This window comes from Schistocerca gregaria, chromosome 2 (genome assembly GCF_023897955.1).
Source record: "Schistocerca gregaria isolate iqSchGreg1 chromosome 2, iqSchGreg1.2, whole genome shotgun sequence".
NCBI lineage: Eukaryota > Metazoa > Arthropoda > Insecta > Orthoptera > Acrididae > Schistocerca > Schistocerca gregaria.
Genome location: NC_064921.1, coordinates 521926579 through 521953215, shown reverse-complemented (window position 1 = coordinate 521953215; position 26637 = coordinate 521926579). Strand labels below are relative to the sequence as shown.

At 39.8% G+C, this 26637-nt stretch overlaps 1 protein-coding gene across 3 annotated transcripts in view; it reads left to right on the top strand.

Annotated features, from left to right (window-relative positions):
* The window catches only part of LOC126330069 (E3 SUMO-protein ligase RanBP2-like), a 257136-nt gene that overhangs the window by 160256 nt on the left and 70243 nt on the right, over positions 1–26637 (top strand). For all 3 annotated transcript variants that reach the window (XM_049996317.1, XM_049996325.1, XM_049996329.1), the window contains exons 20-24: positions 107–285; positions 368–534; positions 614–821; positions 14690–14795; positions 18112–18231. In XM_049996317.1, coding sequence (XP_049852274.1) covers positions 107–285; positions 368–534; positions 614–821; positions 14690–14795; positions 18112–18231 — 780 coding nt within the window. The remainder of the gene's footprint in view (positions 1–106; positions 286–367; positions 535–613; positions 822–14689; positions 14796–18111; positions 18232–26637) is intronic.

Sequence of the window (26637 nt, the reverse complement as noted above, 5' to 3'; positions counted from 1 at the left end):
AAATGCATCATACATATTATTGAATTTTAATTTTCAAACTATATTATATCTTTATTGTACCGCATAATAGATTTGCATTAATGTCGACTATTTTTGTGATTTTTAGAACATAGCTTTACATTTGGCAGCCCAGGAAAATTTGAATTTTCATTCAGTGGTGTCAGACCAAAATCTCCTGTAAAATCGCCCAAATCACCAGGCACTAAACACTCTGTTTCTGTTGGAGAAGAAGAAAGTGGAAGTGAAGAAGAAGAAGAAGAAGAAGGAGATAACATTCACTTTCAGGTTTTTTATTGTCTCTGTTTTTTCATTCACCTAATCTGTAACTTCATTTATGACATTTCCATTTTGTGTTCAATATTTGCAGCCTGTGATACCACTTCCAGACAAAGTACCAGTGCATACAGGGGAAGAGGAGGAAGACCTCCTATATAGCCAGCATGCAAAGTTATATAGATTTGTTTCTGGTGAGTGGAAAGAACGAGGTCTGGGTGACATTAAAATTCTGAGACACAGAGTCACAAAAAAGATAAGGTAAAGATATTTTTTGTTCTTGTTCATCTTGTGAAGTGTGATAAGAGTAAAAAATTGTTCATAAAAACATATTTTTCAGGTTGCTGATGCGTCGTGATCTAGTGCTGAAAGTTTGTTTGAACCATTTTCTGACCCCTGAGATAACATTCATTGAAAAGGATGCAAAAAGTTGGTTGTGGAGTGCACCAGATTTTTCAGATGGTCACATAGAGAATGAACGGTTTGCAATTCGTTTTAAAACACCAGATATAGCAGCAGAATTCAAAAAAGCGATAGACCAGTCCCAGGTAAATATCCATGCTGTCACACAAGTTAGTATGGTAGGTGTAATAAAAGTCATCACTACCTCAGTATAATCAGGAAGGTAAATATTTTAAGTAGCATTATTTTTGTTGGGACATACAATTGTTTTACAGCATAAGCAATGAACTATCATGTGAATGAAGGAGTTAAAGTAATATAACAACTTTCATGTTGCTTGTAACAATGTAAAAAAGTTGATAAATTATACACAGGAAGAATAGATAAGACATTAAGTACAATATGAGAAGTTGAAATAATTTCATTTTCTGCTTTGACAGACAAAAAGCTAACAATAAATACATATTCTGAAAAGACTCTGTGCTCCTTTGCGTCTGGTCAGTAGATACATGGGGGCTTGTAGGTAACTGGGAAGACAAGGCACAGGAGGTATGTTTCTGGACAAGGTGGGAAGGGTTATTTTCATCTATCAATGCCTCAGTTAGACCCTTGAATATTTTGAGAGAGATTGCCTGTCACTGTAGTTAAAGGACCACAGGGTAGGCAGATAAGGAAGGGATTCTTGGTGTGGAATGGGTGGCAGCTACCGAACCATTGGTGGTTGGTAAGTTCAATGTGGACAGAGGTAACTTTGTAGCCAAAATAGAGATAGACATCTACATCAAGGAAAGTAGTAGTCCAGGTGAAGTGAAAGGAGGAAAAGGTGCTGAGGTTCTGGAGGAATGTGAATCATGTCCTCATCCTTGATTCAAATCACAAAGATGTCATCAATTAGTCTGAACCAGGTTAGGTGTATGGCATTCTGGTGATAATGAAGGATACGTGTGGAAAAAATGTCCTTGGTTCAATTCCCGCCTATTCTTTTATTTTTACTGACTCAGTTACAATTTTGTATACTAAGTTTTATGTATACTGTCTACATTGCATCGCTAAGTTCTTTGGCAAGACCTTAAAAATATAAGGTCTTGCCAAAGAACTTGATCTTCATACATATCCCAGTATATCACACACATTTAATTCCTAATAAATTACAATGAACAATGAAATTTTACAGATATTTGATGTTGTGAACGTAATACCTCAGCAAGCAGTGTTAAGGCCAAGTGTTTCAATTACTTTAAATAGTCTGTAAAAGTAAAGCTTACAAAATTTTTGAGAAGAATGTCAAATGTTTTGTGTAATGATTTGTCTAAAAGTATGAAATAAAAAATATCAGGGAAACGTTTGGTGCACCTCATTTTCTGTTCATGATTTCTAGCATCATTCAAAGGCACATAGTACGTCTCTCTGATCTACTTATTTCTTTTACACAAGTCATTCCATAAAATATTTTAGTCTTCCATTTTTGAATTTTAAGTTTTATTCAGAAAGCTTGAACTTATTGACTCCTCGTTTGCCTTCCTAACATACTTGATTCGAAGGAAACCTCTATGACATTTAAATACCGTACCAATGTATCTTTTTATGGGCAAAATGGCTAGGTCTTAAACAGATGACATTTTTGACTCTTCATTTACAGCAGCTTTTCGTGAAATATTTCAGTTTTTCCTCAGCTTATTATAGTTTTTGTTCATTACCCGGTTTACTTTCAAGCAGTTAAATATTTTCATGCCAAACTAGACCTCATGCTGGTCACTTTGATACCTTGTTTACCTGTTTTTCTCCCTTTATTTGGATATGAAAATTTGGACAAAACCTCACAGTGTAAGTTATAGGGAGTCTTGTTTTCGCTCTGCTCACATATTTACAAGAACGTATCTAGTGTTAATCATATGATGAAATAGTCCTTTCTGCGTGCTGTCATTTCCAAAATTCGTCTTTTGGATATCTTGAACCTTTCTTGTGATACGACGATTTTTACGAGCACTTGATTCCCGAAGCGCAGGAAAGGTTCGGTCGCGCCGCGAGCGACCTGTCCACAGGTATAACAACCAATATCTCAAGAATGAAGAGTGATATCATTCCTGTCTCAACTTTAAATAAATTTAGATATATTGGTTACATTTCATATGCAATAGTGTAGTGCCTTAAATGAACTATATGGAAAGTTACACAATGTGATTTTTACCTCTGCAAATTCTTAAAAATTTCGTGTAGCCGTGTACTCAGTTTCTTGCAGCACAGTAGCTATGATAAATAACGAAAATAAATTCTGACCTTTATCATTTAAGGATATCAAGCTATAGGTTGCGGAAGAATCAAATTTTTTCACCGAATAGTTTTCGTAAAATCGGATGTTAAGTCATAGCTGTTGGTCTGTGTCAAAGATTGCTAGTTGCAGTGGGAGACAGGAGCGACACAGATGTTGCTCACATAGTACGCTTCAGTAACTACACCAGAGGTTGTATTTTGTTGCTTGAAGCTGTCACGCGCTGTCGCTTGCTTCTGTCGCTCACGTAGGACACGGCCTTAGTTACGAAAGGTCAGTGGGAAGGAAGATCGTTGGTAAGCCTGCATGTGAGCTCAAATCTCTTACTTTCATGGTTTTTGTGTGAGAGACATGTAGGATGGACTAATTTATTGGTTGGTGCTTATAAGAATGTTCTCTCACAATTTTAACAGTAAACTACACAGTAATGCAGAGTGCCTCTCTTGTAGTATCTGCCACTGTATTGGGTGATTATCTCAAAGATCCATTCGTGCTTACTAAGTGAACCTGAAACTGCTGCTCTTCATTGGATCTTCTCTATTTCCTCTACAATCCTATCTGGTATGGATTCCAGACTGATAAGCAATATTCAGATATTGACCAAACAAGGATTTTGTTAGCTCACTTTCTTTGTTGGATGGAGTACACTTCCTGAGGGCTCATCTTATTAATCCGGATGACATTTACATTACCTGCTATTAGTTTGATGTTATGGTTCCACTTCAAATTGTTCAGTAAGCATATTACCAGATACTCAGTGAATGTAAATGCTTCCAGTAGTAGTTATTTAACTTGGTTCCAAATTGCTTTGTACCCTAACTAATAGCTTCATTCCTGTGATCATCTTGTCTCTCTCATAGACCTCCTGCAGCACGAACTGGTTTGTCTCCCACTTTATACTAGCATCCAACTGGGTTCCTGCTTGTGGATTTCCATATCTGGATGCAGGCTGCAGTTAACAAAATTCACAAGACACACAGTCTTATCACTAACTCACATGACAGCTGTGACATTTCTTTGAATGTTGAGCTTTCTCCTTGCCCTACGCGAATGAGTGAATGTATCTGTCTGCAGTCCCTGGCATGAATAGGAACTGCCTTAATTTCATAATTAATTTGATGCTTTGTGATGAACTGTTTGCTTACATGCCTATTGCTTTCTTGAAGTGGTACTGCAATCCATTTACCCTTACAGGCTGTTGCAGAATACCTACATTTCTCTCTTAACTGCTTGAAAGCATGTTACTTGAATATCAATCTGGAATGCATCTGCTGGCATAATTCTCAAATAATAAGCATCTGACTTTTTCTCAAGTGGTAGTTCATACTCGAGCATCTTGAAATACTTCACATGTGTTGTATGAATCGTAATGTAGTGAAATAGAAAAGTTCCAGTTGGGAGTTCAACTGCAACTTTCCAGTTGCCTAGAAATTTTCTTAATCTCTGTTACCTCCCATAGGAGGTAAATGATTAGTAAATGAAATGATTAGCTGCCAACATGAATAATGTAGAAGTAAATATCCTCAGAGTAGTGAAGCAACTTAACACTTAATAAAAGCAAGTCTTCTGGTCCAGACTGTTTACCAGTTAGGCTGCTTTCAGAGTATGCCAAGCCATTAGCTCCATATTTAACAATGATATAGAACCGTTCCCTCAATGGAAGATCCGTACCCGAAGACTGAAAAGTTGCACAGGTCACACCAATATTCAAGAAAGATAGGAGTAATCCACTAAATTACAGGCCTATATCGTTAACGTCGATATGCAGCAGGCTTTTAGGACATATATTGTGTTCGAACGTTATGAATTACCTCGAAGAAAACAGTCTGTTGACACACAATCAATATGGTTTAGAAAACATCGTTCCTGTGAAACATAACTAGCTCTTTATTCACATGAAGTGTTGAATACCATTGAGAAGGGATTTCGGATCAATTCTGTATTTCTGGATTTCCGCAAGGCTTTTGACACTGTGCCACACAAGTGGGTCGTAGTGAAATTGCGTGCTTCTGGAATATCGTCTGGTATGTGACTGGATTTGTGAGTTCCTGTCAGAGAGGTCACAGTTTGTTATAATTGATGGAAAGTCATTGCGTAAAACAGAAGTGATTTCTGGTGTTCCCCAAGGAAGTGTTATAGGCCCTTTGCTGTTCCTTATCTATATAAACAATTTGGGAGACAATCTGAGCAGCCATCTTTGGTTGTTTCAGATGGCGCTGTTGTTTATCGACTAATAAACTCATCAGAAGGTCAAAACAAACTGCAAAACGATTTAGAAGAAATATCGGAATGGTGCGAAAAGTGGCAGTTGACCCTAAATAACGAAAAGTGTAAAGTCAATCACATGGGTTCTAAAAGGAACTCGTTAAACTTCGGTTACATGATAAATCGGCCTAATTTAAAAGCTGTAAATTCAACTAAATACCTAGGTATTATGATTACGCACAACTTTAATTGGAAGGAGCACATAGAAAATGTTGTGGGGAAGGCTAACCAAAGACTGTGTTTTATTGGCAGGACATTTAGAAAATGTAACAGACCTACTAAGGAGACTGCCTACACTACGCTTGTCTGTCCTCTTTTAGAATATTGCTGCACGGAGTGCGATCCTTACCAGATTGGACTGATGGAGTACATCAAAAAAGTTCAAAGAAAGGCAGCATGTTTTGTATTATCGCTTAATATGGCAGAGAGTGTCACAGAAATGATACAGGATTTGTTCTGGGAATCATTAAAAGAAAGGCATTTTTTGTTGCGACAGAATCTTTTGGCGAAATTCCAATCGCCAACTTTCTCCTCAGATTGCAAAAAATATTGTGGACACCGACCTACATAGGCATGAATAATCATCACGATAAAATGAGGGAAATCAGAGCTCGTACGGAAAGATATAGGTCTTCATTCCTTCCGCGCACTGTAGGAGATTGGAATAATAGAGAATTGTGAAGGTGGTTCGATGGAATTGTGAAGGTGGTTCGATGAACTCTCTGCCAGGCACTTAAATGTGATTTGCATTGTATCCAAGTAGATGTAAATGTAGTTTCATAGCAGGTGGCAACCTGTATATGAAACTGTTGCTGTGATGTACCTTTTCACTGCTGTACAAGAGTACATTAGCGTGTGTAGGACTTAAATTGTGGTGCCGCAAAAAACATGTTGCTGCAAAGCTCTGCTGCTGAAGGTAGTGAGACTTTGCCATCTACTGTCTGTAGTGGATGAGGTCTTACTGAACACTATAAGATTAGAGCATGATGCAGTCTTTGATTGTTACTGTGTTGACCTGGATTACAGAAGCTGTTGGAAAACACTTCTGGATTAAAGGAGACAAGCCACTGGAAAGCATGTGCATTGAGTCTTTGATTGGCACACACAAAAAGAAAGAAAACTTGATAGCTTTTGGAGTAATCCTTTTTTGAGCTACAGTGACCCAAGTGCGCACACACACACACACACACACACACACACACACACACACACACACACACACACACACACACACACACCTGTGCCTCTGAATAGTGCTGTATGGATAGACAGTGCCTGTATTAAGTTTCAACAGGTGGATTGGGTGTGGTGAGGATTGTGTTGGATGGGGTGGGGTAGGTAGAGGGGGGAGAGGTGGCAGGCAGGGTGAGGGATTTTGGTTGGATGGTTTCCTACTGGGAGGGAGGCAGCCAGTTTGCCAGTTTCGGATTCGGCAGGGAGGGTGGGCAGATACGTGGACTAGGTATGTGATGCATGATTGTCAGAGCTGCACAGTGATGGTGATGTGGGGTCATGAATTAGGACGGGGTGACAGGCTGGAGGAAGGGGAAACCATGGGGTGGACAGTATGGAGACAGTGGGTTACTGCAGATTGAAACCAGGATGGTTACAGGAGTGAAGTATGTGTTGCAAGGGAACTCTCATCTGTGTGGCAAAATATGCTCAACTGCATGTTGTGCCACCAGGTGATCAGCTTTGTTCTTGGTAACAGTTTGGTGGTGGCCATTCATACTGATGTACAGCTGGTTGATAGCCACACTGACAAAAAGCTGTGCAGTGTTAGCTGCAGAGTTGGTATGTGACGTGGCTGCTTCACTGGTGCCTCAGCCTTTGCTGGCAGCTAACTGTTGCTGGTTTCAAACTAATTGGGATAGAAGTAGGAAGCATATCTTCCACTGTTGTTGTGAAGATGTCTAAATGAAAAACTTGCACAACCAATGCTTTATTTTACAACCCGTAAATTTATATTGCTGTTGTATTGTGGCAAGATGTGTGCAAGGATTTGGTAGGGAGGTGGAAGTGACAAGAACCATAGACAACTGCAGATTAATGGTGGTTTACATTAAGGGTACACTTAGCTTCATAAAGGGGAGAAGAGAGGTTTAATAAGGACACTCAAGATGATAGTTTAGTCACCATATTGCACAATAAAAGTATGTACAATGACTGCGATATTTGAGTAAAGGAGTGTGTACATGTTATATTACTCTAAAGTCATGTATGCTACCCAGAGTAGAAATACTAGATGTCCAAGGTGGGAGTAGATGCTGCCCAATAACTGTTGCTGTGCAAGAAAAAGACGTGTAAAAAATATTGATAGGAGTGTGTTTTATTGAATGGCAGTGAATGTTGCATCAAAATCGAAAATTAAATTTCTGGTCATTTATTTGAAACACCTGGGATTCATTTTTTATGAGTAGTTTGAAATTTGTTCAGAATGGATGAAAATGAGAATTTATGTACACTTGACAGCAAAAAAGTGGGTCACTGCTGAATACAACCAACATAACATAGCTGTGTTGCAGGTCCTCTAAACACTAAAACCCTGTGGGGTACAGTCGATTGACTACACACAGTGGGTACTGCAAGAGACTACTACAGACCAAAGGTCCTTATGGCAGTCCGTCGAAGCGTCAACTAATACCATCATACAAAACATATTAGAAAACACGTTCTTAGCGATGAGACACCCCATAGCATTCATAAACTAACTTTAATTACAAGAAGTGACATTCCAAATGTTCTGAGAATACAGATTATTTTACATATATCGTACAGTAAGCCTTAGTCAAAATTAAATACTCGAGACAATATATGGAGTTACAAAGGTGTACGGCAATTGGAAAAAAGTTTTTCGCTCTCGAAAAAGTTTTCCATCCACGTGCTGAAAGTCGCTCAAAGGCGTGTGGCTCTGGAAACTGGATATTGGACGAACCAGTCAAAAAACGCGATTAACGGCAACAAGCACTCTACGGAAATCTCAATATTAACAGCAAATCACCAGTAATATCATTGTTCTCGTAACACATCAACAGCTATGTGTGCAAAAATTTGAACTTTGAATGACATGACCAACATTGTCGTTCTGGACCTGGATTCAAACCCAGCACCTATAGCCATTGCTAACTAAGCTAAGCTTTGTTTGTGCCTTATTGAGACCTGATCACTAGGCATAAAGAGCCGTGAGGTATAGACGTTTGCACTAGTGTCAGTTATCAATTCAGATCCTGAAAATAAATGACGAAAATGTTTGTAATGTACTGGGAATCCTGTCATAAGTTACCTTCTTGGGAAGGTGTCATTCACAAGAAACAAGGTATGCTCATGCTTAAAATTGAAATGCCATCACGTAAAACTTGTGACAGGGATGCGAACACAGCACCTAAACAGATTGTTAACGAAGTATGTTAAATCAGGAGTTAAATATCAAATGTTTTCACCAATAGCAAGATGTTGGAACTTTAGATGATGATGAAATGGTTTTTGCCTGACTGGGATTTGAACCCAGAATCTAGTGCCGTCATTTTCTGGCCAGGAAGAGATGATAAAATAGCTATTGTTGGTTCACCAGTAGCGAGATGTGCGCATGTTTAGCTAGATATCAGGCGACGAAAAGTTCTGTGCTGAATGGAATTCAAACCCCGCACACGTGGTCATGAAGACACTTTAACTATCAAGTTCTAGCTAGGAGTGGCATGTTTGTTCTTTCAATGATGTGATGGAAAATACTCTGCTGGCTAGAAGTTGAATACACAACATACTGTCGTTGGTGATCACAACGTTAAACCTAAATCTGTTTTCGTCAGTAGGATGGAGACGTATGTTTGAACTTGAAAAGATGTAAGGAAATGTTTGATCTTGTAATGATGTGATAAAAAGCTCATCATGTGGCTGAGTTGAAACGAACACATTACAGCTGACAACGCAAGAAGAGACATTGCAAATGCAACTATTTTTCACTAGCAGTTCGGAGCACTCGTGCTAGGGCTTGAAATGAAGTAATGAATATTTTGTGCTGATCAGGAGTCGATGGTGCCTTTCGAGGAGGCCTAGAAGCGTTTGCAATCTTGGGGAACACAGTGAAATTGAATTTGAATCCCAGTCCAGCACCACAATTTTCAAAATCTGTTTCAAATAAAATAAATGCCTTGTGAACTTACATGGCCATTGGTTCATTAAATGAAATACATTTTCTGGTTTACGACAGCATGCTGGTGACAGTCACTGCCTTCCGAGGTTTCTCCATCTGTCACAGCTCAAACGAATGCCGCTCTGCTCCAGTCGGCAGCGAAGGGATGTTATCTTTACTGTGGATATTGAACTACGGAGCTTAATGGCGTTCTGCACTTGGCATTACTACGGCTGCAGAAGAGTTACTTGTGTGTGTTATAAATCTACGCCTGACAAGAGATCTGAACCTACATGTTTTACACATCAATATAAGATTTATCCGCCAGACCACAGAACCCACTACCAAGCACATAATTATGAATTGCAGAGTATTCATTTAGATGTAGTGCAGTCCAGCGTCCCTCAGCCTTCGGCGAATCGTGTCACTGGAGCCGGGGAAGTTGGTCTCCCGCCACAACTGCTTCGCATTCAGAAAGGGATTTTCTCTGCTCCTAGACACTAGGTCCCTGTCTTCCTGCTGTGAACTCACTCTCTTCTTGCCTGAGCCAGGAGCCCTGTTGGTGTTGCCTCTTTCAAGGCAGATCCTCCACCATCTCGTTGCAGTGGTACGTGGTACGCCATACCATCTGCCAGCTTCTCTGATGGAAGATCCTCCTCCTTCAATGAGAGCTATGACTCTCTCGAATAGACCTCTCCCAGTGAGCCATTACGGCAGAGAGCCTGATGTGTATTTCTGCTTGACGCTTTTATACTGATGCCAAGAGAGGAGGTAAACATAGTAAACATATTTACGTCAAACGGAGTGGCAGAGGCAGAGGCATAGGCATGTGGCCCAGCCGTGCTGGCTTGTCCAGGGCTGTTGGCCCACCAACGCCACGGCCAGCTCGCTCACTTCTGTCTTACCTCGGCCAGCCTGGCTGGCCCGTAGCTCGCGAGCCACGGCTAGTACAGACCCGGGTCGCAAGGTCACGATCACACTTTGAAGGATCAAAAGTTACACCTAACCTCCCAAAGTCTGTAGTATAAACTAACGCAGCTACAGCTATTATGCTATAACATGTGCAGGCACACCTACGGTAGAAGATTCATTCAAATATTTGACGAACAATACGTTCAGAAATACATTCATTTTAAACATAGCTACCACAAAATATTTCACCTAGCTAGCAATAGTATGACACAGGAAGCTATTCTTTCTAGTAAGTGCTCTGCATTACATGTAGCCTTAAGAAAACGTGTATTCAACCACGACAACTAAGCGGAATGTGAAAGTAAACAGGTTTGGTGGCAGCTTCTCCAAATAATAATATACATGGTAGTATATAATACACGTTTTGTGCACTTATAACATGTACGCAGTGTCTCTGAAACAATACGTGGTGCACGACGGAAATTGCTTTCTGCTGACGCACTTCATTTACATCTCAGTGATACATGACTACTAGAGAACATTGCTCTTTACGGCAGTCAATACACTTGTAAATTAACACCATGATATCGCAGATATTAAGCAACACGTCACTCGGGATGAGAAATGCCTTAAGGTTTACAACTAAACATGCTACTCCTAGCTAGTACTGAATAAGAATTTGATTATTAACGTGTCTTCATAATCATGTGTACGGCGTTCGACTCTGTCAGCATAGACATTTTCGTCACCTTATTTCTAGTTAAACGTGCACATATCTGGCTAATGGAGGACCAACATTGGACATTTCTCATCTGTTCCTTGTTAGACGACGATGGCGGTAGGCGCGGGTTCGAATCCCGGTCACGCAATACAACTTCAGTCGTCATTTAAGGTTCCAACCTCACTACTGGTGACAAACTGTGATATCTATATTCTGATTTTACGTACTTATTCAACAATCCAATTAGGTGCTGGGTTCACATCCTTGTCACCAGCATTACATAATGGCATTTCAGTTTTAAACATGTGCATCCTTTGTTCCTTGACAATGCAACAACATGAAATGTTTTTTGAGGTTAATTACCAAGAAGGTAATTGTCATGTTAGGGTTCCTGGTTACGTACAAACATTATCGTCATTTATGTTCAAGTTGAGAATTGATAACTGATACTGGTGCAAAAGTCAATATTTGACATCTCTTTCTGCCTAGCAATTGAGTCTAAGTAACGCAGAAAGCTTTGCGTGGTTAACAATGGCTTTACGTTCTGGGTTTGCATCTGGATCCAGAACAAAGACGTTGGTCATGTCATTTAAAGTACAACTTTGTGTACAAGTATCTGCTGATGGGTCATGTAAACAATGGTATTACTTGTGGTCCGCTGTTAATGTTGGGATTTCCGTAGAGTGTTTATCGCCGTTAATCACGTTTTCTTTTAACTGCTTAGTATTATATAAAGTTGATGTGAAACCAATCAACATTGAACGACATTCAGCATTTGTTGGGTAAACCTTTTAAAAAGCAAAGAAATTGTTTCCAATTTCCATACAACTTTATAAATCCATATACTGTCTCAAATATTGAATTGTGCCTAAGGATTACTGAACGATTTTTGTGACAAAATTAGTTGTCCCATAATGTTTAAAATGTCACTTATTGTAATTAAGTGTAGTTTACAAACGTTAAGGACTGTCTGATCTCTTCTATACTATCGTGGTGTACGTTACATCTGGACGGGCTGTCATAAAGACCGGTGTTCTACAGTAGTCTTTAGCAGTACCCATTGTGTTGCGACGATGTGCAACACAGATATGCTATGTTGGTTGCATACATTCAGGTGCAGCCTACATGTTGGAATTCAGGCATGACCCACTTTTTTGCTGTCGAGTGTACAAGCTTGTGTTCAGGTGCAGTGTAAGTCTTGCTGAAAATATGACAAAGTAATAAAGGTAAGTCATTTGTCTCCAGTGTTCCTTTTTGGCTAGAAACTAGTGGCTTTTCCCTACAAATCATTACTGTGAATGTGTCCAGAAAAATGTTTGAAACACACATTACAAGGTGAATGGCTTTAAACTCAGTAGTTTAGGAACAAACTAATTATGTGAAAGTACATCTTCCCCTCATACCATTCAGTTGACATTAACTTATTGCAGTATTACCAGTGATCCATTCAGAATGCCATACAAGACAATTGATCTTCTTTATTATGGGATTCATTACTCAATACACTTAATATTTCTTCTTCTAAATGATAAATAATGCATTCAGACAGTTATTTCTGTAGAATTAAATGTAACTCATAAAAGATTTTCTTCTATAAAATTGTATCTAGATCAGAAAATTGACGGTTTCATTTGGGGGCATGAAAAGTACCTCATGCCAGATCTGAATGTACAGATTCCAGAAATTCTATGAATGTATTTTAACTACAAATTGCATTTTTAAATACAAATACATGAAGAGTGAAGTCATTTAGGCCTGCAATAATTGAACCTAAAATGTGAAATCTTGTCTAGACAAGAATTAAAAACACTGTGATATTTCGGAATGTGGCACTCTTCATTCCACACAGGACTCTTGCAAATTCTGTTGTCTTTAAAGCAAAGTTCGGTACTCTACAAAACTGAATCTACGCACAAATTATGCAATGCTCAGTTGCTTGGTTTTAAAAATTTTTGTTGGTTTACATTTTTAATAGAAAATTGAGTTACCTTGCAACACAAACTATCACTTGCTCATGCAGCCAATGAGCACTCTGAATTTCATCTTGCATAGTAAGTGGAATTTTCTGCATTGTCAATCTATAGCATCCAGTTTCTTGATCCATTTTGTTTTCTCATCTCACTCAGCAGATGGTGTTGTCTTTAATACAACAATGAAATTCATATCTAATAATTTCCTCTTCAATTTCTGTCACTGAATCAGCAATGGCACAATTAATGTCAAGTTCTGGTTGTTTATCAACTTCATTCCATTGTTTCCATTTAACTTCTGAATCATAGTAAACTTCATCATGCAACCAGGATTGAAGTCTAGGTCTACAGTTTTTCAGTTTCCTACATGGATTCAACATGCAGGATTTGCTTTTCACATTACAGACTACATATTCTCCAATTTCTTATTCAGTGTCATTTTTCAGTGCATTCACCACATAAGAGCTAACATAATATCAACATACATGTGTCCTGCAGTATGTCAGAAACCACCAATTTGTTTTAGTTGCAGCACATAACAAGTAGCCTTTTTTGTGGTGTCCACTTATTGTTCACCCTAAACTACTGTTAAGCATTCTTCATGGAGATAACTATGTAATGTATCTGCAAAATTGTACACTTCTTAGTCTGGATCTTTTAACTGATTTTGTATCCCTTCTAGTAGGAGTTCGACAGCTTGTGTTCTTTCTGTTCGTAAAAGTTTCAACTGTTTGCTGTTCATCACAGGCCTTTGGGATTAAATTTCTTTCAGGGGGCCCTGCCACTGTAATAATTTCTTCACTACAGCATATTTCTTAGCTGGACTGTCAAGAACTAGCTCTTCTACTCTTTTCCCTGATTTCCTAAAATTTGTGGAGATTTTTGACTCTAATTGGAGTGCAAGAAAATTGATTAGGACGAGAATATTCTTGGAGGAACTTGTCAAGTTGCTGGTAGCGAGACACATTCCATCGAGGATAAATTTCCTAAGAACAAAAGATTCTCTGTAAATAATCAGGAACATTGAAAACCCCGAATGTGTGCCAAGCCTGTAAGAATCAGCAACAAGGAGAAAACCTGCACATTGCGAGTTTCGTTTAGGTAGCAATGGCTATAAAATGAACACAAATTGTGTGGGTAATGTAAAAAAACTTCCCCTACTTGTGTCCAAATTGCATTAAATAAGAACAAAAACTGGGAAATACTAATGTTTTAAAAAATAATTGCCAATCTAAAAACTGTTGCTTCATATTTATGATTTTGTTTCATATTTATGATTTTGTTTCATATTTATGATTTTGTTTCATATTTATGATTTTGTTGATATTTATGTAACTGTGTGTCCAAACTGTAATCAATAAAGCAACAAAAAATAAGAAAACTAACATAATGCTTTCAGAAAAGTTTTTCTTATTGAAAACAGTCTGTCATTTCACATTTACCTTATGTGAATATTAAAATAAGAAATTTCCTTAAGGCTGTTCTGTGTATTATTATTATTGTTATTGTTGTTATTTTCAACAACGTATTGGAATATAACACTGCCAACAACTGTACAAAAATGTTGCCTTTTTTGCAGTATTTTAATCTGGGTCGTAATTAACCCAACATCTTAACTTGAACAAGCCACGATATTTGTTTTTAATATATCAATATTCTTAGCAAGAGCTGTGTCTTCCCTCATACACATTTCATTTAAAGTGTTGCCATTATGTTGATAAATGCAATTACATCTATTTATTCTTCAGGCTGATGTGGCTGAGGGTAAAATATTATCGTCTGAAAAGGGAAGCAATAGGAGTCCAGGAATGGCAGACAAACAATCGTCTCTTGAGACGAAAGGTGATCTATCAGGTAATTCCATGTGTGCCTTATGCTGCTTATGAAGATACTATTAACACCATCCCCTATAATAAAGGGGTAATAGGCCTAATGCTTTTAGTTGCCAAAGGCAATTCTGCAATCCACTTCCCACCCCCCTCACCTCTTAGTAGAAATTTCTCTAAATATGCAGAAAGTGTTTTTAAATAGGTTTGTTGACATTTCTGTGAGGAGACTAGCTCACATCTTTGTTGTATTGAGTAGCAGTCATGTAATGTATGTTCAACATCTTTAATGGAACTTTTATAACTGATGAAAATGACAGTCCAAGAGAAGGAAAGTTGCTACTCACCATATAGCGGAGATGCTGAGCCGCGATGCGCGCGCGTACGCGCGCGCACACTCGCACGCACACGCACACACACACGCACACGCGCACGCACACGCGCGCACACACACGCGCACACGCGCGCACGCACACACACACGCGCGCGCGCGCACACACGCGCGCGCGCGCACACACGCGCGCGCGCGCACACGCGCGCGCGCGCACACACACACACAACTTGTGTGTGTGTGTGTGTGTGTGTGTGTGTGTGTGTGTGTGTGTGTGTGTGTGTGTACTGACAAAGGCCTTAATGGCCGAAAGCTATGATTGTGTGAATCTTTCATTGTGCCTATCGCGACTCAGCATTTCCGCTGTATGGTAAGTAGCAACTTTTCTTCTCTCGTATTGTTATGTTCCAGCCTGAATTTTCCATTGTTTGAAAATGACACTCCACTATGCAAGTAAACGAAAAAGGCCTATTATTTACAGTTGAAATGTCGCTCCATAACACACCAGCCATTAAGTATGCTACATCAGTGTAACCTAATGACATGTTAAGAAATAGTGTATCACATGATAGTTGCTGCTTTTGAGAAAGCTAATACATTGACAGCCAAAGTTACAATATTAATCCCAGAAGTCGTGTTTTATTAAAGACAATGTTCTTCTGTTTCTCCTTTTTAGGCTACCTGCATTTTCTTATGGTGAAAAATGAGCACTGTTTTCATAAAATACAGCATCAAAGCTACCTCTTGTTAAAATAAAGATGACAAAATTTTGCACAGACATGGAGATCAATTGTATCGGAAACATGTTTCCAGGTTGCATGGCTTGAAGTACAGGGTGTTTGTTCCATTTATCTAATGACTGCCTGCCCGGGGTATTGCAGGCCGGCCATGGAAGCTGCACTATGCCCCCCACCCCCTCTCCCTTTTTTCTTTCTTTGTTTTTAGATTTTAATATAATTTTTTAAGGAGTTTCATAAATTGCAATGCATGTAAGGAAACTTCTTAAATTGTTCATAATTAAAAGTACACACGAGATATAATTTGAGACAACATTTGTCCGTAACCCCACCTTGTTGATTAATGTGTTTATTTTCTAACACACTGCTGCGTGCGCCAGTTAGGCCACGGATCTTAAGTAAGGAAGTTCATGTTGGCTAGATACTGTATCTCCATTAACCTGCGTGATTAAATGTAACACACCTCTAAGACTTGTGCTATATCTTGGTACTGTAAAAGTCTGTTTCTGTCCATTCTTAAATCAATTCTTGTACCACAGAGATGGAGCACCTATGTAGCGAACCATGTCGAGAATAAATATGAAAGAATTTTACTGGCGAAGACAAGTAAATTTTTCGGTTAACGTGGAATAGGAACAGAAATAAGACCCCATGTATTTCGTGAATAGTAGTGCAATATTTTGAAATCTACTTTTTTTTAACTAGTCAAATTTCTGAGATGGTTAATTGTAGTAAAATATTTTATGAGGTGTGCCTGTATTTAGGCAATGTACTGTATGTACCCAATTATAAGAGGTGTTTTCCCAAATTCGCCATTCGAAAAATGCTAGGTTGTCTTATACATGCAGATAGAACTATTGCTGCCGAGTTTAACATTTTTGTAATGTTTGGTAGAATATGTAGGGGTCGTCTTACATTCACATATGAAGCTGTGGCTTTTAAAGTTACTTAGAGATTTATTTTGAAGGATCTGGTAGGGCAGGGTTGCGCAAATGATACTCATGTTCAACAGGCTCAAGATTTGCCAATACGCCGAAACACTTGATAGAGTATTGACGTTGCTCGAACACTCCGTAAAATTTTATTTGCGTGGTATTAGTGCAGGGAAAATGAGAGAATCTATGAACCACAAACTATAACACGTTAATGCTGAGCTTAAAAGTTTGGAGGGGGGGGGGAGTGCAGCGAATCATTCACTCAGACTGTTCAAAATTCTCTTCAAAGGAATCATTTGACATTGTGCAGTGTCATCCATACAAATTAAGTCCATGAACAGTTGCAAATGGCCCCCAAGTAGCCGAACATAACCATTTCCAGTCAATGATTGCTTCAGTTGGATTAGAGGACCCAGTCAATTTCACCTAAACAAATTCCACACCATTATGTAGCCACAACCAGTTTGCACAGTTCATAGTTGACACCTTGGGTCCCTGGTTTCGTAGAGCCTATGCCACAGTCAAACTGTACCATCAGCTCTTACCAATGAAATTGGGAATCATCCATAAAGGCCATAGTTTTCTAGTGATCAAGGGTCCAACTTATGTGATCACAAAACCAGGAGAGGGGCTGCAGGCAACACCAAGCTGTTAGCAAATGCACTCATATCAGTCATCAGCTGCTATAGACGATTAATGCCGTATTTCGCCACAGTGTTGTAAGTCCCACATTGATTTCTGCAGTTATTTCAAGCAGTGTTGCATGATGTTAGCACAGACAACTCTAAGCAAATGCTGCCACTCTTGGGGATTAAGTGAAGGCCGTCAGTCACTGCATTGTATGTGGTGAAAGGTAATGCCTGAAATTTGGTATTCTTAGCACATACTTGACACTGTGGATCTCAGAATATTGAATTCCCTAATGATTTCCGAAAGGGAGTGTTCTATGCGTTTAGCTCCAACTACCGTTATGCGTTTAGAGTCTGTTAATTCCCAACGCGCAGCCATAATCTCGTCAGGAACCTTTTCCCATGAATCACTTGAGTACAAATGACACCTCTGCCTAAGCACTTCCATTTTATACGCTATGTACACTGCACTACCACCATCTGTATATGTGCATATCTTTATCCCAACACTACTGTCACCTCAATTTATGCACCCTGCGTTTCTGCCCCGTCCCCTACCCTTCTTCAAAAAGTGAGCAATGGTATTTTTACCAAATAATCTATCTAATTATTAATGTGTGACTTACTGATTTTAACTAAATGTCTGCTTTTGCACATGCGTAGATTTATGTTAGTACAATGAGTCTGAAGGAGATTATTTATTTTTGTGTAGGTGATGCCACTTCTCCTGCTTTTAAGACCTTCTCATTTGCTGTCACAGATAATAAGCCAGAATCTAGTGGAACACCAAAGTTCTCCTTGTCAAGTCGCTTTGGATTGCCAGAAATGAAAGGTGAGATAATAGTGGACACTTAAACTTTTAAACAATTAGATTTTATATAAAAGTTAAGTAATTATAATCAGTACATAATTTAAGTGAAATGTACACACTGTGAAGATAGTCATTTCTTTAAGTTAGCAACATCAGGTGATAATGCCTAGGTTAAAGATAAATTCAGATCATAATATACTAGTTATGGGAGCCTAAAACAAGATAGTAAAAAAAAGTGTACATAGTCAAGTAAATACTGAAAACTTAGTATAAAATACGTACCTGTAGAAGATTTAGAGAAAGTGGTGATTATAGCCAAATGTTGTTAAAGTTATATTTAATCTTCGTCTGTCCCACAGATTAGTAAGATCCAGGAAGTGTTAATGTGAAAGCTGAAAGGTACAGTTTGGAAACTAGCTCAAGCAGCAGACAGAAAGCTAGGAATACATCAGAGGCCTGTAAAATTGAGAGCAACTGCCCAGAAGCATAAGACGAGGTGGTAGCTCATAAGGGTGAAATACACAGTTCAGTAATGCAGTCATAGTTTGAGAGAATAGTGAATGATCTGAACTTGCAGAAGTCAGTGGAAGTGGATGACATAGCTTTCAAGTTACTGAAATTGGGGTTACATGTGGGAGAGGGTGCCAAAAAGTCTATTAAACAGTGACTGTCAGTTTTACAGAAAAGCATTGTCATATTACCAAAGAGGGCAAGAGTGGAAAAGTATGGAAACTATTGAATGATGAATTTAACAAATCATGTTTGCAAATTGATGACCAAACTAAAGTTCAGAAGAATCAAAATAAACCTTTACAAAATATTGGACAGAGGTCATTTTGATTTCAGAAAAAGTAACAGTTTAAACACTTTCTGGCTACCAACCCAACTAATTAGACTCAACCCAAAGTCAATGTTGAACCCTGTCTGGCTCAGTTTACTTCTACATCTAACCATGGTCCACTCACATTGCTCCCAAATCACACACTGCTTACATTCTGGAATTTCTTAACCACAAACCTTGCCTCATCGTCATCCCCCAGGGGATTCCCCAGAGGAAGAGCACTAGTCCATCACCTAGAATCTGGTCCCGACCTTATAATCCTGCTTACCAACTTATGCTCCACCACTGTGATTTTGAACCACAAGGCCTACCTGGCAGAGAGATACCAGCAACTGTCAGATTTGTCCACATACAACCCCTGCCACAGTGTGTACCCATCCCAGAAATGCGTCGTGATCAGTCCCCTCAAATCCATATGTCATGCCCACAACCTCTCCCCTGAGTCCCTCTCCTCTCATCCCTACCACTCCACCCACTCCTATCTTTAACATGCTTCCAACCAACCTGCATGCCCGATTCTGGCCATTTATGTTGCCCCCATTGAGAGAATCTGCTGCTGTGGACCAGCACCTTCAGCCTATTAGCTGTGATCTACTGTCCTATATAAGGAAGACCAACTTCTTCCTCTACGAACTCTCCACAGTTGCTGTTCATGTACCACACAGCACCCTGCTCGTCACTATTGATTCCACTTCCCCCTACACTAACATTCTTAATACCAATGTCCTTAACACTATTGAACACTACCTTTCCCAACCTGTGACCAACTCCAAACCTGCAACCTCCTCCTTGGTCACCATGACCAACTATATCATCACCCACAATAATTTTTCATCAAGCAAAATGGTGCAGTGGTTAGCACATAGGATTCGCATTCAGTAGAAAAACAGTTGAAATCGCCCTCAAGTTAACCAAATTTAAGATTCCACGATTTCCCTAAATCACTACAGGTAAATGCTGGAATGGTCCCTTTGGAAATCTAAGCCTCTGCTCCATTTCTTATGACATCGCTGTCAGTGGGACACTAAAGTCTAATTTCCCTTCCTTAATTGCTTATCCTTCAAAGTCATCACCTATAAACTAATACATGATGGAACAATGGGCACCTGCATGGCACTAACCTGTGCCAGCCTATTCTTGGGCCATGCACAGGTATCCTTCCTTAACCACCCAAAATCCAAAACTCCTCACGTGGTCTAGATTCATCAGTGACATTTTGATGATCTGGACTGATGGTGAGGACACCCTATCCACATTCTTCCAGAGCCTAAACACCTTCTCCCCCATTTTCTTCACCTGGTTCTCCTCAACCCAACAAGCCACCTTCCTCGATGTTGACTTACACCTCAAAGGTGGCTACATCAGTCCCTCCGTCCATATCAAATTTACCAACCACCAGCAGTACCTCCATTCCATACCAAGTAGTACCTTCCATACAACCTAGCCAAGCATGGCTATCGCATATTTAGTGACAAGTAGTCCATCTCAAAATGTATCAAGTGTCTCACTGATGCCTTGACAGGCCGTAATTGCCCTCTCAATCTTGTACAGAAACAGATCCCACTTGCTTTCTCTCAGCAGTCACCTACAATCTACCACATTCCCACTGTCTGCCCACAAAGGAACACTCCCTTCATGATTCAGTACCACTGGAGCTACCATATCACATTTTCTGCCAGGATTTTAACTACTAATCGTCATGCCCTGAAGTAAGGAATATACTTTCCAATATCCTTTCCACCCCTCCCACACCAATATTCTGCTGCCCACTGAACCTATGCAATACCCTGTTCATCCTATCTCCACCTCTGCTACCAACCCTTTTCTTCATGGCTCACATCCCTGCAATAATCCTAGATACAGGAACTGTCCACTACATTCTCCCACTACTACCTACTCCAATCCGGTCACAGGCATCACATTTCCCACCAAAGGCAGGGCTACCTGGGAAAGAAGTCGTGTGATTCACGAGCTAAGCTGCAACTACTGTGCTGCTTTCTATGTGAACATAACAAAAAGATGCTGCATATCTGCACGAGTGGCCACTGACAAACTGGTCATGAAACACCCAACTACTGAAATGCTGCCCAACACAATGTGCTTCACTTCATGAGATGTACAACCTTATCTTCCTCCTTCATTCTAGAATCCACTATTTTACACAGCTCCAACACGCCTTGAATGTAGGATGCTGTGCTGTGCACTGCACTTTAATTTATCTTCAGCCTTGCATTTCTGTCATTGTGTGTCACTGAAATACTTGCGCAGTTCCACCTGGAATACTTACCAGCTTGCAAACTTCTCTACGTTGTTCTCATACCATTGCTTGGCAGTGCCTTCCAAGTAGAAAAAATACGTTAAACAAACACACGGTGTCATCCCATTTGTTAAATTTGGCTATACGCTCATACACCTTCAGCCACTCGTTTGGATATTGGCCATCATTACCAGAGAACCATGAAGGATGACTCGTGTGGTTGCACTCAGTTGCTGTCATGGTAACGTCGTCTTCTCTGTTGAATATGGCTCAAACTTGGGTTTCTCGCCATGTGAACGGCTGCTCTGATGTGGCCTAATGTGAACCACTATGTCGTCAATAATGTACGCTATCACAAGTTCCAATACCCAGCGTCTCTACCAAAATACTGTCACATAGAAGAAGGTGTAATTAGATGAATGACCAACACTAACTTCACTGAACGAAGGTTTATTCAGCACTTGCACATAAAGAGCGCAGAGCGAACTGCCTCCGGCCAGAACACATACGGTATATATACAGTAACAGAACATTCCAGTATAATAATTCTTCACATTTGTGGATACTTCTAGAATGTACTCAAACCGAATATAGAAATTAAAATTTTACGGTTCAGGTGGATATTGAACTCACGACCCTCCATGCACAACCACTACACCACGGCTTCTTCTTTGACAACATTCTAATAGTCACATTGGCAGTACTGGATGAAGATGAGTCAGATAGCAATTCCACATCCAGTTATCCAGCTCTGGAGCACAGAACAAAGACGGGGAGATATTGTCGAAGAATATGGTTAAGTTATTTGGTCCTCCTGGATCAATGCCTGCCACACCACTAACTCAATATTATATTTCCTCTGTGAATGAGTCACTCGTGTATAAGCAACCATATTTAGTCCCAAGACAATTGCAAACTGTCATTCAGGAGTTTATAACTCCACAACTTCAGTATGGGATAGCAGAAGAGTAATGGCCCCTGGTCCACACCTGTTGTCACTGTCTCAAAGAACTGATCAGATGGCAGCAGAGCATATACTTTGTGTTAGGACCACCACTATTTAAACTAGAAAATAGTTACAGATGCCTACCCTTTGCCTAATATAACAGACTCCAAACATAATCTAAGCCAGTGTCATTACATTACAACCTTGGATCTAAGAAGTGGGTACCATCAATTAGAGATAATGCCTGAAAATCTTCTAAAAATGGTGTTCTCAATTCTGCTTTGTCATCATCAATATTATCACAATTTGGACTGTAAATGCACCAGTAACTTTCTAATGCTTGGCGAATTGTGTATTTTGAGGAGTAATACTAAAGCAAACCAAGGTCTATTTTGATGATATCATAGAATGTGTCAATGCAAAGTCTTCGAAAATTAACAAGCAGCATGGCTAACAGATGGGACAAGACATTCCAGTTCGTACAAGAAGTCTGTTACTTGGTCTCATTATCTGCCACAACAGTGGAAGTGCCAAAACACAACTTGATGCAATCAAAAATTTCCGGACACCCACTAAGGCAAAGAACAGCAGTTATATATCTGCCCAGGTGATTTTTATAGAAAATTTACTCCAAAAATGCAAGACCACTTACACAACATTTGGAGAAAGGAGTAAAGTTTCAGTGGTCTCCAAACAGTGAAACACCTTTGTAAAACTGTAATATATAGTGACCTCCTGCCTAGTGCATGCTTTTCCAGATTACTTAAAGCAATTTATACTGTTGTGTGACAGCATCTATTTTGCCTTAGGTTGCATTTTAGGCAAGGAGGTAAAGACACAAATGTCCAATAGCATATGCATTGAGTCAACTTAAAAAAGAAGGGGGCGGGGAGAAAATAATAATAATAATAATAATAATAATAATAATAATAATAATAATAATAATAATAATAATATGCAATTCAAAAAGAAATGAAAGCACTACTAATACATTAAATAACTTTTTTCATGTGTTATTTGTACAGACAATGCTTTGATAAACTTTGAAGAATCAGAATGGGTCATTCAGAAAGTAATGCAACAAATTTTTCTGAAAGCGGGTTCATTTTATGCAGGATTCCAATACACCATATTAGTCTCCATTCTTCTTGCTACAAAACCCTATTTTTCAACTTAATCTACATTCAGTTCCAGAGCCTAATGTCAACTTAACGGGAAGGCATGATACCACTCTATTTGTCTAAGTCTAAGTCAGAGTCTTGCTGCATCAATAACCTCTTCTTCATACACACACTGCTTCATGCAGAATGCTACTGCAAGGAAAGCGTAGATAGTGTAATGGACCAAATGTCAGTGTTAGTCAAGCGAGGGACACAAATTGTAAATTAATCATTTTCCATATTAGATTCAATTTTTAACAGAAATCCCGAAAGGTCGGATTTTTCTTAATAGGAGGAATTTTAACAGAATAAACTACAGCACTGATTAGAGCTGAAGACAGGGCACCAGAACCCAGGCATTGGCGGCACCGGTCGTCAACCTGCTTATCAGCACCCACAGCAGTGCCATGCTGCATCCATGACAGCATTTTGGCATGTCAATGCCCTGGGAGTGGACTAGCCTTTAGGAAGCGTCTATGGTTTGAATAACTATCATGTGACAACAGCCAGACCTAGGTCATCGGCCTTCATTCCATACATTTTCACATCACGCAAAAACACAGCCTATTTTGCAAAGTAAGCCATGAGCAGCTGCATGTAATGTCCCAACACCAGGACATCATTGTTGAAGAGCTGGACAACAGTATGATGTCCAATCTGTCCTAGCCAATGCCGCACCAATGGCCTCCTGCCACTACTGTCGCCAGTTCTCTAACCTCTTTCTGCCACCTGAGCATCCAGGTATTCAGGTCACTCAGCACTGCCAAGCGGGAATCCAGCCATTGCTGCCTCCACAGAGGTATGAATCGAGGACTTCTTCATCTGTACCACTGGGGGAAAAGTTGCAACCTCATGTATTCACAGCTATAAATGTATTTGCTGCACTGATCACACTGCATGGTGATTGGTAAAACACGACCTCTCTGTCACAGCAACAGCCACAATGGTAGCTCACATTCAGCACTATCACACATGAGGCCGAGCCAGAGATGCTGCACTGGAAGATGCTGTGACACCTTATGTACCTCACTTGCTACTTACACCCAGCCATCCCAGATACATTGCTATAAAGGATTTACACAAATTATTACAACTGGGCCCATTACCTGTTGAAATCTGTAGTGATTCATAATCAGATGGTACATATTTATTGCATGTTTTCAGCAATATGAGAGTTGTGTAGAATTCACTTGCAAAATTCGAAAAGCTTGTGCTGGTAGGAAGGATCCAGATGGAGAAGTCTGTAAGAACTGACGTTTATGTGGCGAGTGGGGACATGGCACTTGCATTAAGAAGCTTTCAGTTCCCATGGGTTTTGCTCTGAAATTTAAAGTTACTGTACTCTTGACTGACTACAGGTCCACCATGTATTTTCGACTGAAGAAGGGGTCCGCCAGCTGAAAAGGTTGGGAAGCCTTCCCCTAGATTGTCTAAAGGGGGCTAAGTTTTTCTCATCCATGGACATGTACTCGGGATACTGGCAAATCGAAATAGATGAGGCTGATGGTGAGAAAATTGCATTCATCACCCCTGATGGCCTGTATGAGTTTAAAGTGACACCCTTTGGTTTGTGTAATGCACCAGGAATCGTTGGAGGGATGACTGATAATCTTCCAAGTCACCTGAAGTGGAAGATGTGTCGTCGTTATTTAGATGACATTATAGTGTTCTCAGAGATATTCGATGAACACACAAAAAGACTGAGAGCCGTTCTTAAGTGTCTCCAACAAGGCTGACTGAAACTCAATTCAAGAAAGTGTCTCTTTGGAGCAAAAGAAATCGAAAGACTTGGACACCTTATGTCAAATGAAGGTGTGTGGCAAGACCCAGAAAAGGTGAGATCTATAACAGAATTTACTAGTCCTAAAAGTATTACAGATTTGAGAAGCTTCCTGGGAGTATGTTCTTATTACTGTCATTTTATCAAAGACTTTTGTATCAAAGCCAGGCCACTCAGAGTTGTTAAAAGCCGATGCTAAATTCATCTGGTGTGGTGCTCAACTAGATTCTTTCGATGTGCTGCGTAAAGCTCTTGATGACTGACCCTGTACTTCGCCTGTATGATGAGAGAGCACCTACAGAACTACACACAGATGACAGTGAGTATGGGATCGGTGCTGTTGTGGTGTAAATTTCGGATGGAAAAGAGAAGGTTGTAGCGAATGCTTGTAGGATACTTACCGAAGGCAAGAGAAACAACTCAACTACTGAAAGAGAATGTCTTGCCGTGATCTGGGCCATGTGCAAATTTCGACAGTATCTCTATGGTAGCCATTCGCTGTTGTCACAGACCATCATTAACTTTGTTGGTTGACTGGTCTTCAGGATCCAACTGGACGACTCGCCAGGTGTGCACTACCCCTTCAAGAGTCTGACGTTACCATAGTGTACAAAAGTGGAAGAAAATGCCAAGATGCCGACTGGCTCTCAAGGAACCCTGTGCAAGACCATCAAGACTTTGATGTAGATAGTGACTGTCCTGCTGCACTCCAGGATCTCTCTGCTGAACAGAATGACACCAAGATATCTCAAATTATGCTTGCCTTAAATTGGTCAGAGGATGTGAAACGACAATTTAAGGTAGGTAGGGGATTACTTTCCAAGAAAAACTTTGATCCGTTTGGAAAGAGGTGGCTACCAGTGATTCCTAAACGCATGCACTTAGATATTCTACAGAAATTCAATGACACTTCTGAGGCTGGACATTTACGATTTATTAAGACATACAATAGGATTCGCAAGGAATTTTTCTGGCCAATTTTATTTAGGAGTGTGCATCACAATGTGTCACACTGTAAAGAGTGCCTGAGGAGAAAGGCAGTTCCTCAGAAACCACCTGGCCATCACGTACCAATTCCACCAGCCGAAATGCCTTTCCAGCATGTTGGGATTGACCTCCTCGGATGATTTCCAACGTCTGCTAGCAGCACTTGATGGATTATTGTTTGCACTGATTATCTGACATGCTATGCAATTACAAAAGCCTTGAAAAAAGCCGAAGCATTTGAGGTAGCCAAATTCGTCGTGGAAGACCTTGTATTAAAACACGGTGTCCCAAGGTCATTAATTATGGATCGAGGGAAAGTTTTTTAGTCGAATCTTATGACAGAGAGAAACTGTTGGTACAACATTATTCATCACATGACGACTGCCTGCCATCCGCAAAGTAAAGGGCTTACTGAACGTCTTAATAAGACCTTGGCCCATGTGCTGTCAATGTTCG